The sequence below is a fragment of the Rhincodon typus genome, chromosome 26 (genome assembly GCF_021869965.1).
Source record: "Rhincodon typus isolate 14 chromosome 26, sRhiTyp1.1, whole genome shotgun sequence".
Lineage (NCBI taxonomy): Eukaryota > Metazoa > Chordata > Chondrichthyes > Orectolobiformes > Rhincodontidae > Rhincodon > Rhincodon typus.
In genome coordinates this window covers 41686228-41701066 of record NC_063357.1, presented here as the reverse complement: position 1 = coordinate 41701066, position 14839 = coordinate 41686228, and the positions used below count along the sequence as shown (strand labels likewise).

The following is a 14839-nucleotide window of genomic DNA, read 5'->3' as shown; positions in this document are numbered from 1 at the left end:
ACATTGTGAGCAGCGAATGCAGTAGACTAGATTCTGGGAAATGCAGGTGAAGTGTTGTTTCACCTGGAAGGATATATCCAGGGTTAGTGATGGTGGTATCTGGGACATAGTCATACTCACAGAATCATACCTTACAGACAATGTCAGGTTGTTGCTTGACTAGTCTGTGAGACAACTCTTCCAATTTTGGAACTAGCCCCCAGATGTTAGTAAGGAGGACTTTGCATGGTCAGAATTGTTGCTGCTTTATCTTCTCTGGTGCCTAGGTTAATGTCAGGTGGTCTGTCCAGTTTCATTTCTTTGTTGAGACTTTATAACAATTGATTCAACTGAGTGACTTGCTAGGCCATTTCAGAGGGCAGTTTGAGAGTCAACCACATTGCTGTTGGTCTGAAGTCACATGTAGGCCAGACCAGGTGAGTAAGGTAGATTTCCTTCCCTGAAGGACATTAGTGAGCTCTCTGGGAAAAGCAACTGCAGCAGCCAGATCAGTGGCACCACGATTGGCTCTCTCGTACAGCAAGGAGGGTAGAAGTGTAGGTGAGTGGTAGTGAGAGTGGACCCTATATCAGGGGCACAGATGGGCATTTCTGTGGCCGCATACAGGACTCCAGGATGATTTGTTTTCTCCCTGGTGCCAGGGTCAAGGATGTCTCTGAGTGAGTACAAGATATTCTGAAAGAAGAGGGTGAACAGCCAAAGGTCATAGTCCATATTGGTACTAATGACATAAAAGGAGAGATGAGGTCCTGAGGGAAAGTTAAAAGCAGGAACTCCAAGATTGCTATCTCAGGATTACTCCCAGTGCCTCGTGCTAATGAGGCCAGAAACCAGGAAGATAATACAATTGAATGCATGACTGGAGAGCTGGTATAGGAGGGAGGGCTTCAGATATCTGGAACATTAGGATCACTTCCAGGGCAAATATGGCTTGTACAAGTACAGGTAGCGCCTAAACTGGAGGCACCTCAATATCCTTGCAGGGAGGTTTGCTAGTGCTACTTGAGGGTGAGGGTATTTAAACAAGTGTGGTGGGGGTGGAAACCAGAGCATTAGGTCAGTATATGGAGTGACTGACAAGAAGGAAGAGGTTAAGTCAAGAAAGTCTAATAGGAAGAACATGCAGGGCCAGGTTGATGAATGTGGCAGGACTAGCAGTCTGAAGTGTATTTATTTTCATGCAAAGGGTATAACCGATAAGGCAGATGGGCAGCTATAACAGATAAGACAGATATATGGGGAGGTAATTGCCTAGTGGTATTATTGCTGGACTGCTAATCCAGAAAGCCAGATATCATTCTAGGGGCCTGGATTCAAATCCCACCACAGCAGATGGTGTAATTTAAATTCAATAAAATTTCTGGAATAGAGAATCTAATGATGACCATGTCGATTGTTGGAAAACCCTATGTGGTTCACTAATGTCCTTTAGGGAAGGAAACTGCCATCCTTACCTGGTCTGGCCTACACGTGACTCTAGACCCACAGCGAGGTGGCTGACTCTGAACTGCCCTCTGGGCAATTAGGGATGGGCAATAAATGCTGCTTAACCAGCGATACCCTCATCCCATTATTGAATTAAAAAAATGAGCCTAGAACTTGAATCAGTACAGGGGATTATGATGTGGTAGCCATTACAGGAACTTGGTTGAGCGAAAGACAAGACTCAACTTTCCAGGGTTTAAATGTTTCAGGAGTGATAGAGAGGGATGTAAAGGAGTGGAGGAGTTGCATTACTGATTAAGGATAATGTCACAGCCGTATAAGAGAGGACATCTTGGACGGCTCAACCAGCAAGACTATATGGGTGCAATGTAGGAATAAGAAAGGTGCAATCATTACAATGTATATATACTACAGGCCTCCCAATAGCCAGCAAGAGGTCAAGGAACAGATATGTGAGCAGAATATGGAAAGATGTAAAAACGATAGAGTTGTTGTAGTGGATGTTCATAATTTCCCCAATATTGACTGGGACTCCCTTAGTGCCAGGTGCTTAGATGGGACAGAATTTGTTAGGTGCATCCAGGAGAGTTTCTGGAAACAATATGCAGGTAGTCCAACTAGGAGAAGGGCCATATTAGACCTTGTATTGGGGAATGAGCTTGGCAAAATAATCAAAGTTTCAGTGGGGGTGCATTTTGGGAACAGGGAACATAATTCCATAAGTCTTAAGATAGTTATGGATAAGGATACAACTGGTCTTCAGGTGAAAGTGCTAAATTGGGGTAAGGCAAATTACAACAGTATTAGGCAGGAACTGATAAATTAGATGGGGGCAGTGGTGGTTCTTTGATTCCACATCTGACATATGGCAGTCTTTTAAAGGCCAGTTGATCATAGTTCAGGATCAGTTGTTTCTGTGAGGATGAAAGGAAGCAAGAAAGACTTTTAGGAGGGCTAGAAGGGGCCATGAAATGTCAATGGTAAGTAGGATTAAGGAGAAGCACCAGGTATTTTAAATGTATATTTGGAGCAAGAAAGTAACTAGGGAAAGGGTAGGTCCATTCCTGGACATAAGAGGGAATTTGTGCCTGGAGCCAGAGGAGATGGTTTGGAGAGTACTTTGTATTGGTATTCATTAAGGAGGACTTAAATGATGGTAAGTTTAGAGAGGGGCATTTTGATATTAAGGAGGACTAAGAGGAGGTGTGGAGTGTTTTCAAAAACATTAAGGTGGATGAGTCCCCTGAGCCTGATGGGATCCATCCCAGGATACTGAAGGAGGCAAGGGAGAAGATCGCTGGGGTCTTGACAGAGATCTTTGTATTCTGTTTAGCCACAGGCAAAGTTACAGAAGACTAGAGAATAGCCAGTTGTTCTTTTATTTAAGAGCAACAAAATTAATCCAGGAAATTATAGGTCAGTGGTAGGGAAATTATTGGAGAAGATTCTTAGGGACAGGATTTACTTGCATTTAGAGAAGAATGTACTAGAGAGAATCAGTCTCTCAAATAGATTGACTGTTTTTAAATTAAAAAATGACAAAGATGATTGAGGGTAGGTCAGTGGATGTTGTCTACATTGACTTTACTAAAGCATTTGACAAGGTCCCTGATGGTTGGCTGGTCCAGAAGATTGAACTGCATGGAATCGGTGGTGGGTTGGCAAGTTGTATACAAAATCAGCATGGTTGTAGAAAACAGAAGGTAGTTGTACTGGGGTGTTTTTCTGACTGGAGGTCTATGACCATGTAGTGCTTCATAAGGATCAGTGCTGGGACCTCTGTTGTTTGAAATAGAAATATATAGATTTGAATGAAAATGTAAATGGTCTGATCAATATGTTTGTAGGCAACATGAAAGTAGACAGAGTAGGATAGTGAGGAAAGTTATCAAAGGACACAGCATGATATTGATCACTTGGGAAAGCTGGGCAGAGAAATGGCAGATGATGTTTAGTCTGGAAAAGAATCAGGTGATCCATTTAGGGAAGTCAAATGCAAGAGGAAAGTATACAGTAAATGGCAGGACCCTTGGGAGCATTGATATACAGAGGGATCTTGGGGTGTAAGTCCATAGCTGGTAAGGTAGTAAAGAAGGCATACGGTATGCCAGCCTTCATCAGTCCGAGCATTGAATATAAAAGTTGGCAAGTATGTTGCAGCTGTATAAGACTTCTGGTTTGGTCACATTTGGAATATTGTGTACAGTTCTGATCGCCACACTATAGGAAGGATGTGGAGGCTTAGGAGAGGATGCAAAAGAAGTTGCCTGGATTGGAGTGTATTAGCTATAATAAGCAGTTGGACAAATTTGGATTGTTCTCGCTATAGCATTGAAGGCTGAGGGGTGACCTGATAAAATTAAATAAAATTATGAGAGACATGTATAGGGTAGATTGTTGAAGCCTTTTACCCAGGGTCAAATACAAGGGTGCATAGGTTTAAGGTGAGAGAGGAAATGTTTAAAGGAGATATGCAAGGCACTTTTTTTTAAACAGAGGGTGATTTGATTTGATTTGATTTGATTTATTGTTGTCACATGTACCTAAGTACAGTGAAAAGTTTTGTTTTTGCAAGCAGTATGGGCAGATCATAGCAAACAAGGACATACGGATCATAGAGCGCTTAGACAGAATGAACTATATAAGGTTATGACTGCACAGGAGGTGCACAAAAGCAAGATCGACATTAGACTTGAAATTAGAGAGGTCCATTCAGCAGGTTAATAGCAGCAGGGAAGAAGCTGTTCATGAACCTGTTAGTGCATGTGTTCAAGCTTCTGTCTGACAAGAGATTGGAAGAGAGTATTACTGAAGGTGGGAGGGGTCTTTGATGTTGGCAGCCTTTTCACGGCAACGAGAAGTGTAGATGGAATCCATGGATGGAAGGTTGGCTTCCGTGATGGTCTGGACTCTGCCCACAATTTTCTGTAGTTTCTTAGGGTCCTGGCCAGAGCAGTTGCCGTACCAAGCCATTATGCAACCAGACAGAATGCTTTCTAGAGTGTATCTGTAAAAGATGGTGAGGATCCCTATGGACATACCGAATTTCCTTATTTTCCCAAGGAAGAAGAGGTGTTGTGCCTTCTTGACCGTCGGATCTAAATGGGAAGTCCAGGACAAATTGTTGGTTATTGTCATGACTAGGAAATTGACAATCTCAACCCTCTCCACCTCAGCTACATTGATATAGATAGGGGCTTCTCCTCCTCCTTTCTTCCCGAAGTCAATGATGAGTTCTCTTGATTTGCTGACATTGAGTCAGAGATTGCGATCATTGCACCACAACACCAAGCATTCCATCTCCTTCCTATATTCTCACTGATCATTGATTGATATCCAGCCTACAATGTTGGTGTTGTCAGAAAACTTGTAGATGGCTTTCGTACAAAATTTGGTTAGACAGTCGTGATGCTCCTGATGCACCTGTTCCCTCTGTCACCGCTGCTGTAGTACAGTAGGATACTGAGAACGCATCCTTGCAGGGTGCCAGTGTTGAGGATTATCGTGGAGGACGTGCTGTTGTCTATCTTCACTAATTGTGGTCTGTGGGTCAGGAACCTGAGGATCCAGTTGAGACCTGATCTCAGAGCTTTGAGATTTGTCAGGTAGGGATTATGGTGTTGAAGGCAGAGCTGTAGTCGACAAGTAGGAATGTGACGTAGGTGTCCTTGTTTCCCAGGTGTTCCAGGGACGAGTGTAAGGCTAGGGACATGGCGTCCGCTGTGGATCTGTTTTGCTGGGTGGCAAATTGCAGGGGATTGACGCCAGCTGAGAAGCTAGTGTTGATATGGGCCATGACTAACTTCTCAAAGTACCTTATGATTATGGAGGTCAGAGCCACTGGGTGGTAGTCTTTGAGGCATGTTGCATGTGTTTTCTTTGGTACTTGAATGATAGTGGTATTCTTGAAGCAGATGTGGACTTCACATTGTAGGAAGGAGAGGTTAAAGATGTCAGCGAATACTACCACCAGCTGGTCAACACAGGATCTGAGTGCACTGCTAGGGACTCCATCTGGGCCAGTCGCTTTCCTCGGGTTTATTCTCAACAAGACCGAGCTGACGTCTGCAGCGGTGACAGAGGGAACAGGTGCATCAGGAGCTGTTGGATTAGATGACACTGTGCCACTGGCATTCTGCTCAAAACGAGCATAAAAAGCACTGAGGAATGTGATAGGTGCCTGGAACATGCTGCAAGGTGGGGTGGGGTGTCTGGGTAGGAGCAGATTTGTTAGTTAAGTTTGAGACATTTATACAGACGCAGGGGATAGACAGCAATGGACATGTGCAGACAAATAGCATCAGTTTAGAACGACATAGTAGGCCTGCTCCAGTGATGTACTTATTTTTGGCGATACCGACTCAATTGTCCAAAGGTCCTGGTCCTATGCTGTACTGTTCTATGTTCTAACTCTAGACCTTTGTTTATACATCCCCTATTCATCTTATTAATAACTTTCTCAACCTGCCAAGCCAACCTGGATAATTTGTACACATATGCCCACTCAGTCTCTATTTTCCTTCATCTCCTACCAACTCTCACTTTTTCTATCAAACTAGATCTCTGCATTACCATCTGCCATATATTTGCGCATTTGACCCAATCTAGGGTCTTTTAAAATTCTGCACTATCCTCATAATTCACAATACTTCCAAGTTTTATATTATCTGAAAATTCTGAAATTGTGCCCTGTACACCCAAATCTAAGTAATCAATACAGATCAAGAGAAGCAGTGGCTTTGTACTGACCCATGGGAATGAACTCCACTGTAAACTTTCCCTTAGTCTGAAAAAATCTGTCTCCTCTCATGCAGCTAATTTTGTATTCATGTTGCCACTATCCCTTTATTCAATGAGCTTCAACTTTGTTGGCAAGCCTATGATGTGACATTTTATCAAACATCTTTTGGAAGTCACTGTATAGTACTGCAACTGCAACATTCTGATCAAAACTGTAAGCTTATTAAAATATTCTAAATTAGTTGCAATTTGCCTGTAACAAATCTGTGCTGAACTTTTCTGCATTAACTGATTTTTGAATTATTTTTACTAAAAGTGTCCATGCCACAGATTAAACTGACTAGCCTGCAGTTGCTGGGCTTAGTTTTATACCTTTTTATTTTGAACAAGGATGTAGCAATTTTCCATTCCTCTTGCACCACACCTCCATTTAAGGAGAAAAATTGCCAGTGCCTCTGTAGTTTCCACACTTGGTCCTTCTGTAATATCTCCCCAATTTTAAAACTGCCAATCCTGATTTTCAAATCTCTCCATGTCTTCACCGCCTCCCTACCATTACAATTTTCTCCTGCCCCACAATCCTGTGAGATATCTTCACCCCTCTAACTCCAACCTTGAACATCCTAGATTTATTTGTTCCACCATTGGTGGCTGTTCCTCAGAATATTAATGGTCTGTGGTGAGCGGGGCAGCATGAAAAGGTAACCAAATACAGGGAGTTTGTTTCCATTCCTAATGATATTGCATTTCTTGATAGCCCAGCACCTGAACAAATTGACTTTGATCCATTCAAACCTAGAGGATGATCCAGAACAAGTGCGCACCGCTTTTCGGCAGTTCTTGGGGGCAGTCGTGAGCTCTCTGTCCGAGAGCAGAGACAAAGAAGAGATGTCAATCATCACCTGAGAACACCATTGCGACGTTTTCACTGTCTGTAAAGCTTAAAGGATTGCCAATTCTTTGTGTTTGCTTTAATCACATTCAAAATAATTTGAATTCTGCTTCCCAACATAGGTGGACTTTTCATCAGATCAGTATCCAACCTGTCTGCATACACACCAATCTTAAAAGACAGAAAAGTGCTTCAAAAAGTATACACAAATTAGAAAATATTTTTGGTGAAACCAGTTAGCAGCAAATTGGCAATTTGTGTAGATTTGCACATTATCCACAATATTGATTCTATACAATGATATTGCATTTACTCAGGTTAGTGTTTCTACAAGTTGGTTAGTTGTTAAACAATACATTGAGTGAGCAGTGTCGTACTTTTTACAGAATAAACTGGTCAGTGGCAGCATGCCATCTTTGATTCTAGTGGTCATATTGCAGATGATTCCTATGAAAGCAATATCTGTCTGGCTCTCAAGTATTTGCAATATTTACTTTGAAATGTGATTTTATTAGCAATTAATGTCAGGCACATTCAGATACTGAAATTAAACATTATCTTTGTGTATAACTCTGGATAAGCAATCAAAAGTCCAATTTTCCCGACACCTTAATTGATGTTTTAAAAATATGTTTTGAAAAGGTTGTCTGACTTCTCCTGTGTAATAAACATGAAGATTTTAGCATGAGTCTGGTTTCTTAATTAGTTAGTGAAATAATAAAACAGGCTGTTAAATGTTATTTATTTATTCCATGTATTTGCCACTGGTATCTCATACCTAGCAGTGGCAACTGAAGGAGGTTGAATGAATTAAATTTTTGATTGTTATAAATAAATGCCTACTTTCACACTTGTGGCATTTCTGGTTTTGTTCAACACCAAGGAAGAAGATGGCTAGTATTCAGCCTTTTAAACTTTGTAGAATTATTTGACTTTCACTCCCCTGGGCACCTGGTGAGTTCTGATCAGATCTGTAGATCCTTTTTGAATCCTATTGGCATCACATTTTAGTCAGTTGTTCAGAAAGATGGTGCTAGATTTTCTCATGGAACGATTAGTTTCTATGATAATGGGTGAAAATATTCTTGCCTGGCTACATTCTTATCTACACAGTCATACATAGCTTGCAAAGTAATTGCTTCCAACTCCCACTCTGAAATCCTTGAAGCATTTATACTTTATCCAAAACCACATTGTGTGGAATATATACGCTGATGACATCCTTTTCCAATTGATCTCTGTTTCCAATTTGGATGAACAGACATTTTCTCCGACTAAATACTGGGATGACTTGAAGCCCTTCTGCCCAAGCCCAACCTCCTTCCTGGCTACTGACGGAGGCTGAGTCAGAATGTTTGCAATTTCAGGATATTTGGCTGAAAGTGAGCTTTCAACCACTTATGTTATGGACCAGATCAAACTCCCTCAAAATATGTTAAGAGTCTAGACCCTAACTTTTTATTTTATAGGCAAGTGTAAGGCAGTGTGTTCTGGATGCAATTTGATTGGTCAAAGTACCAGGTTTGAATCGAAACACTTTACTCATACAAAATAAGAGGATTGGCTTAATTGTGACTCTACAAAAATGCTTAAAATATACTAACTTTGTGGTAACATAGTAATATTTATAAACAAACGTTTGGCAATGCTTAAAATATACTAACTTTGTGGTAACGTAGTAATATTTATAAACAAACGTTTGGCAAAGGAAAATTCAATAAAATAGATTGTCTCTCATGCAATTCTAGCAGCCCTATAGCAAAAACATCCACAGAAAACTCAGTGTAGCTGGGAGAAATATACTGCAGCTCCCAAACCCTGCTTCAAGACCCCAGCAACAACTGCTACTGAAAAAAAATTCTAGTTCTGTGGGAGCTTGACCCCACTCATTCAAGCTGCTTCTATAGTTCCAACAAAAAAATCACCCAAAGTCTCACAAGCTGTTTAATCTATTGGATTCAAATAGAAGCTCATACCTCTGTCTTAAACATTTCTTCAAAAAGAAAAACTAAGACACAATGCACCTCTTAAAGCCATTAGTATCATCACATTTACCCATACCATCAACAAGACTTCCACTTCAAACCATAGAATGGTTACTAGAAGGGGAGGAGGCTAATCGGTCTGTCGAGTCTATCTCAGGGACAATTCACCTGGAGCCATTCCCTGTAGCACTGCAAAATTTCCTCTTTCAAATAATTATCCAAAAACTTTTTAAATACCATGGTTGACCCTTCCTCTATCACAGCCTTAGGCAATGCATTCTAAATGCTAACCACTCAGTGCAGAAAAATGTTCCTGTCTCCATTGCTGCTTTTGTTGATTACCTTAAGTCTGTGCCTTCTTGTTCTGAATCCTTCCTCTATTGGGAATAGTTTCTCTGTCCACCCCCCTCAATTTTTGAAAAATCTCCAGTCTTTTCTTGTGTGCTCCAACAAGATCAGTCCCAACTTGTTCAATCTTCCTATATAACTGAAGTTCATCACAAAGCACTTATTTGAATCTTTTCTGCATCATCTCTAATAACTTCTCAGCCTTTTTAGAAAGCCTGCTGTAGAAAGAGACAAAACAAAAGTGCAACAGCATCTATACCTTAAGAACTGGAATTTGTAACATAATGTCTCCAAGTCTGTTCCTTTTCAGGTCATTCAAAGCTGTAAACTGAATTCCAGATAACTAGACAAACTGTTAACTTTGTGACCTGTAGAAAGTCCAGTTTTTTGTGTGAATCAGGAGAATGATTCTAGCATAAGACTTCAGTTGTTAATTCGCCCAAACTTTACTTTAGGAGTAATTAGGTACAATTACAAATGCATTTTCCTGAACAAGATGAGAATGGTGAACTGCTCCACTTGGTTACAACTTGGAAAAGTGCAATTTCTGTTCAACTGTCCTCAGTGTGATTGTGTAAATGGATAGTGTAGTATTGGACTTTGGGGTGAGTGGTTAAATCATAGAATCCCTACAGTGTGGAAACAGGCCCTTTGGCCCAACAAATCCCCACCGAACCTCACAGCATCCCACCCAGACCCGTCCCCCCCTAACCCACCCAATCTACACCTCCCTGAACACTATGGGCAATTTAGCATAGCCAATCCACCTAACCTGCACATCTTTGGACTGTGGGAGGAAACCCACACAGACGCGGGGAGAATGTGCAAACTCCACACAGACAGTCGCACAAGGCTGGAACTGAACCTGGGTCCCTTGCGCCGTGAGGCAGCAGTGCTAACTACTGTGCCACCGTGCTGCCCTAATAAGCAATCAACTTTCATTTCCCATGAAGCTCACTACTGATTATTCAAATTCAAATCCACACATAACTTTTTCTCAAAAATACAAAGTGTGAACAGTTGAAAGAAACTCCAACAGTTCCTCCTCACCTTGTCTACCAAAATTGATTTCTCCCTTCTTTAAAGGCAGCCCATTGTTCAACTATAGCTATACTGCTAATCGATTTGAATTTCTCAGGGTCAGATCCATTCTCACCCCATTGGAGTTGGCTTTACCCTAGTTAATTATTTTTACTCCAGAATATTCCTTGTCCTTTTCCCACAGTAAACATAAATATTATAATACAATGATCTGCATCATTGTGATGGAGAAACAGAGAACTAAGTGTCATTATGTACATCCTTCCAGCTTCTGCCTTCCTTTGTAGACCAGCCCAACAACTGCCTGTCTCACCTGCAGTGGTAGTGTCCCATCTCTGGGCCAGAAGGCCCACCTCCCCAGCCATGGCATGCTTTCAGGTTTGCCCAGCTAGTGTCAGCCAATGTCTGCCTTGAATCGGGTCAATTTTAAACTTAGTAATCAGACACTAAGCAGCTGACAACCTGAAGTGAATCAGTTGAAGGATTGTAGCAGAGAAAATCAGCATTAATAATGTTTTAAATCACAATTACAGTCTCATAAAAGATCAAAGCAAAATCATATTTAAAAACAAGATTTAAAACAATGGAATTGCAATCTCCAGAAAGCCTGGCACAGTGATGCACAAAAATAAACATAATAAACAGACTGTAAATACAAAGAAATCTGAATGAGACATAGGCCAAGTCACTGTATCTATCTTTATTTATGTAAATGTTCAGCTGACGGGAAAGATGTCCATACAGGTTTTGGAAATTTTCTGCCATTCACACACTTGCTAATACCCTCCGAGTCTGTCACATGCCCAGAGCAGCTTACCATACAGAGTAGATACAGGATATTATTCCTAGTACTGATCCAAATGTATCTCATCACCTCCCTGTAATATAAATCGCCCATAAATATGGCTGCCCAATTTGAAATGGAAGGCTGTCCTTCTGGTCTTCCTACAGGACCAATAAAATGTCAAATTCTAATAATTTTTTGACCATTGGTTGCTTTACATAGGAATGTGAAGAGTTCTCAACTTAATTTTCCAGCCAGAAATCTTAGTGTCCTCAAATTGAGGTGGGTATAGGGAGTACTGTGCAAACTCATTGCACCAACCAGTCCTAATACCTTTATAGTTTAAGCCGCTTCCTTCTCATTTCCTTTCCTTCTTCCTGTTCACTCTCACTGGGTGCTGTTGATTGATTTTGCTCGTCCTTGTATTTCTGTTGGATTTTCCGAAGTATAGCTGGGACCTTGCAAGTCAATTCCCTAACAAAGGCCAGGCTCTCACGAACATTGCTGACTGCATTACTCCTCCAACTGCTATCCAGATTGCTGAACCAGTGAATTCTCTGCTCAAGTTTCAGCTCAATCAGCTTTTGGTCTTCCAATTCAGTAAGAAGAGCATGTTTGGCCATAATTTCACATCTGTAGCAGTGTTCGAGCTCAGCTATTTCTGACTGTAAGTCCTTGAACTGTTCCTCAGTGTATGGGTACTTTTCCTGGACGTGATCTTCATGAAGCAGAATATTTTCAGGAATGTAGAAAATGTGTTGCAGAATCCCTTGCTCAACCCTCTCAAAGATCACATCAAATCGTTCTTTCATTATTTGAAGGAAGCTCTCCGTACAGGCACGGATCTGAGATGGAGTCACACTGCTATCTGACATTTCCTTCAGTTTCTTGAAAATGACTCGTTCTACAACCAGCATGACATCAAGGAGAGAATCCTGGATTCCACTGGACACTCTCAGAACACAGGTTTGGGGAGAGAACCCAAAAAATTGGGTCTCATATGTCATCAACCTGTCTGCCATTTTAAAACCTAGACAGACAGTGAATGGGGGAAAACAATGTTAAAACAAATAAAGAAAAGTGAATAACTAAATAAATGTGACCAAAGAAGGAAAGCTCACACAGTATTTCTCAAAGTGTCTATTAATCCAAGTAGTAGAAAATATTTTGCTGTATTTATTTTTGAAGATAACGGTAGTGTAGTGCTAGTATCTCTAACTCTCAACCAGGAGGCCCTGACTCAAGTCCCACCTGCTCTAGAGGTGTGTAAAATCTGGCGGCCAGTGACTAATGAGGTACCGCAGGGTTGGGTGCTTGGACCCTAACTATACACAATAATAATGACTTAGATAAGGAAGTGAAATGTAATATCTTAAAGTTTGGAGGCAACACAAAGCTGGGTGGGAAGATGAACTGTAAGGAGAATGCAGAGATGCTTCACTGTAATTTCGACAAGTTGAGCAAGCAGGCAAATGCATGGCAGATTATGTATGATGTGGATAAATGTGAGGTTATCCAACAGAAGGCAATTGTAAAGGGTATTGGAGATACCACACCTGGAGTATTGTGTTTAATTTTGATATCCTTAACTGAGTAAGAAATTTAGGGCTATGGAGGGAATAGGCAGAACTGACATATGAAGAAAGACTGGATCAGTTAGGACTATGTTCAGTGACGTATAGAAACACAGAAGATAGGAGGAGGAGGCCAGTCACCCTTTAAGCCTGCTCTGCCTTTCTTCACAATCATGGCTGATTGTCCAACTCAATAGCCTAATGAGCAGGAAAGTTGACATTTCAGGTCAGGACCATTTCTGAAGCAGGGTCCCGACCCGAAACGTCAACTTTCCTCCTCCTCTGATGCTGCCTGGCCTGCTGTGTTCCTCCAGCTCTACAACATGTTATCTCTGACTCCAGCATCAGCAGTTCTTACTGTCTCAATAGCCTAATCCTGCTTTCTTCCCATAACTGTGTCTGCGTGGGTTTCCTCCGGGTGCTCCAGTTTCCTCCCATAGTCCAAAGATGTGCAGGCTAAGTGGATTGACTATGCTAAATTGCTCATAGTGTTCAGGGATGTGTAGATTAGGTGGGTTATCAGGGGATCGGTATGGGTGGTATGCTCCGAGGGTCAGTGTGGGCTTGTTGGGCTGAAAGGCCTGTTTCCACACTGTAGGGATTCTATGATCTATGAACCGTTGCTCCCATTCGTCCCAAGTGCTATATCTAGTCGCCTCTTGAATACATTCAATATTTTGGCATCAACTACTTCCTGTGAATTCCACAGGAGAATGAGGGGGATTTCATAGAAGCTGATAAAATTCTGACAGGGTAAATGTAGGAAGGATGTTCACAATGACTGGGGAGTCCAGATTCAGGGGTCACAATTTAAGAATACGGGGAAGGCTGTTTAGGACTGAACTAAGATGATAAGATGATGCAGGGCTGGATGAACACAGCAGGCCAAGCAGCATCATAGGAGCAGAGAGGCTGACGTTTCGGGCCTAGACCCTTCATCAGAAAAGGGGGAGGGGAAGGGGGTTTTGAAATAAATAGGGAGAGAGTGGGAGGCGGATAGAAGAGGGATAGAGGAGAGGATAGGTGGAGAGGAAACAAACAGGTCGAAGAGGCGGGGATGGGGCCAGGAAAGGTGAGTGTAGGTAGGGAGTTAGGAAGGGGATAGGTCAGTCCAGGGAGGACGGACAGGTCAAGGGGGCGGGATGAGGTTGGTCGGTAGGAGATGGAGGTGCGGCTTGAGGTGGGAGGAGGGGATAGGTGGGAGGAAGAACAGGTTAGGGAGGCAGGGACGAGCTGGACTGGTTTTGGGATGTGGTAGGGGGAGGGGAGATTTTGAAACTTGTGAAATCCACATTGATACCATTGGGCTGCAGGGTTCCCAAGCGGAATATGAGTTGCTGTTCCTGCAACCTTCGGGTGGCATCGTTGTGGCACTGCAGGAGGCCCAGGATGGACATGTCGTCTGAGGAATGGGAGGGGGAGTTGAAATGGTTCGCGACTGGGAGGTGCAGTTGTTTATTGCGAACCGAGCGTAGGTGTTCTGCAAAGCGGTCCCCGAGTCTCCGCTTGGTTTCCCCGATGTAGAGGAAAGATGATAAGAAATTACTTTACCCAGCAGCTGGACAGTCTGTGGAGTTCCCTTCCACACAAAACAAGCTGAGGTCAAAACATTGAATGTTTTCATGGAATTTGGGCAAAAGGGATCAAAGGGTAGGGGGAATAAAACAAGGTACTGAGTTGGATAATCAGCCAGGATCATATTGAAAGGCATAGCCAAGCTCAAACGGCCAATAGGCGTACTCCTGCTATCTTTTGTTTCTGTCTCACTACCCTCATTTCCCCTCTCATCTCATTCCCACCACCCTCCCCTCATTCTTCTCATCCTCTCTCTCCCCCAACTTCCCTGTCCTCGCTCACTCTGCCTCCCCTCATACCCTTACCCCTTTAGCGCTCCCTCTCTCCGTTTTTATTTATTTTACCTGTTCTAGTGAATTTTTTTTTCTCTGAATGGTTGTTGTTGTTTCTCCGTCTCGAGCTTACCCGCCGAACAAACACCTCCCTCACTGCGCATGCACTGACCCCTGGGTGG

The 14839-nt window shown here is 42.3% G+C and overlaps 2 protein-coding genes across 2 annotated transcripts in view; one reads left to right on the top strand and one right to left on the bottom strand.

The window, feature by feature from the left end:
* ift22 (intraflagellar transport 22 homolog (Chlamydomonas)) overlaps nucleotides 1-7928 on the top strand; it is a 34539-nt gene extending 26611 nt beyond the window's left edge. The window contains exon 5 of the mRNA XM_020516620.2: nucleotides 6944-7928. Coding sequence (XP_020372209.1) covers nucleotides 6944-7092 — 149 coding nt within the window. The 3' untranslated portion in view covers nucleotides 7093-7928. The remainder of the gene's footprint in view (nucleotides 1-6943) is intronic.
* A 3204-nt stretch (nucleotides 7929-11132) lies between these two features.
* On the bottom strand, nucleotides 11133-14837 carry mis12 (MIS12 kinetochore complex component). Its single transcript, XM_020516619.2, has 2 exons — nucleotides 14730-14837; nucleotides 11133-12266 (listed from the first exon to the last, which is right to left on the bottom strand). The coding sequence occupies exon 2, from the start codon at nucleotides 12256-12258 to the stop codon at nucleotides 11572-11574; it is 687 nt and encodes a 228-aa protein (XP_020372208.1). The 5' UTR covers nucleotides 12259-12266; nucleotides 14730-14837; the 3' UTR covers nucleotides 11133-11571.
* Between the last annotated feature and the right edge of the window lie 2 nt (nucleotides 14838-14839).

Bases quoted from the DNA above. Each gene is read 5' to 3' on its own strand.
- mis12 (XM_020516619.2), bottom strand. From the start codon at position 12,258: ATGGCAGACAGGTTGATGACATATGAGACCCAATTTTTTGGGTTCTCT.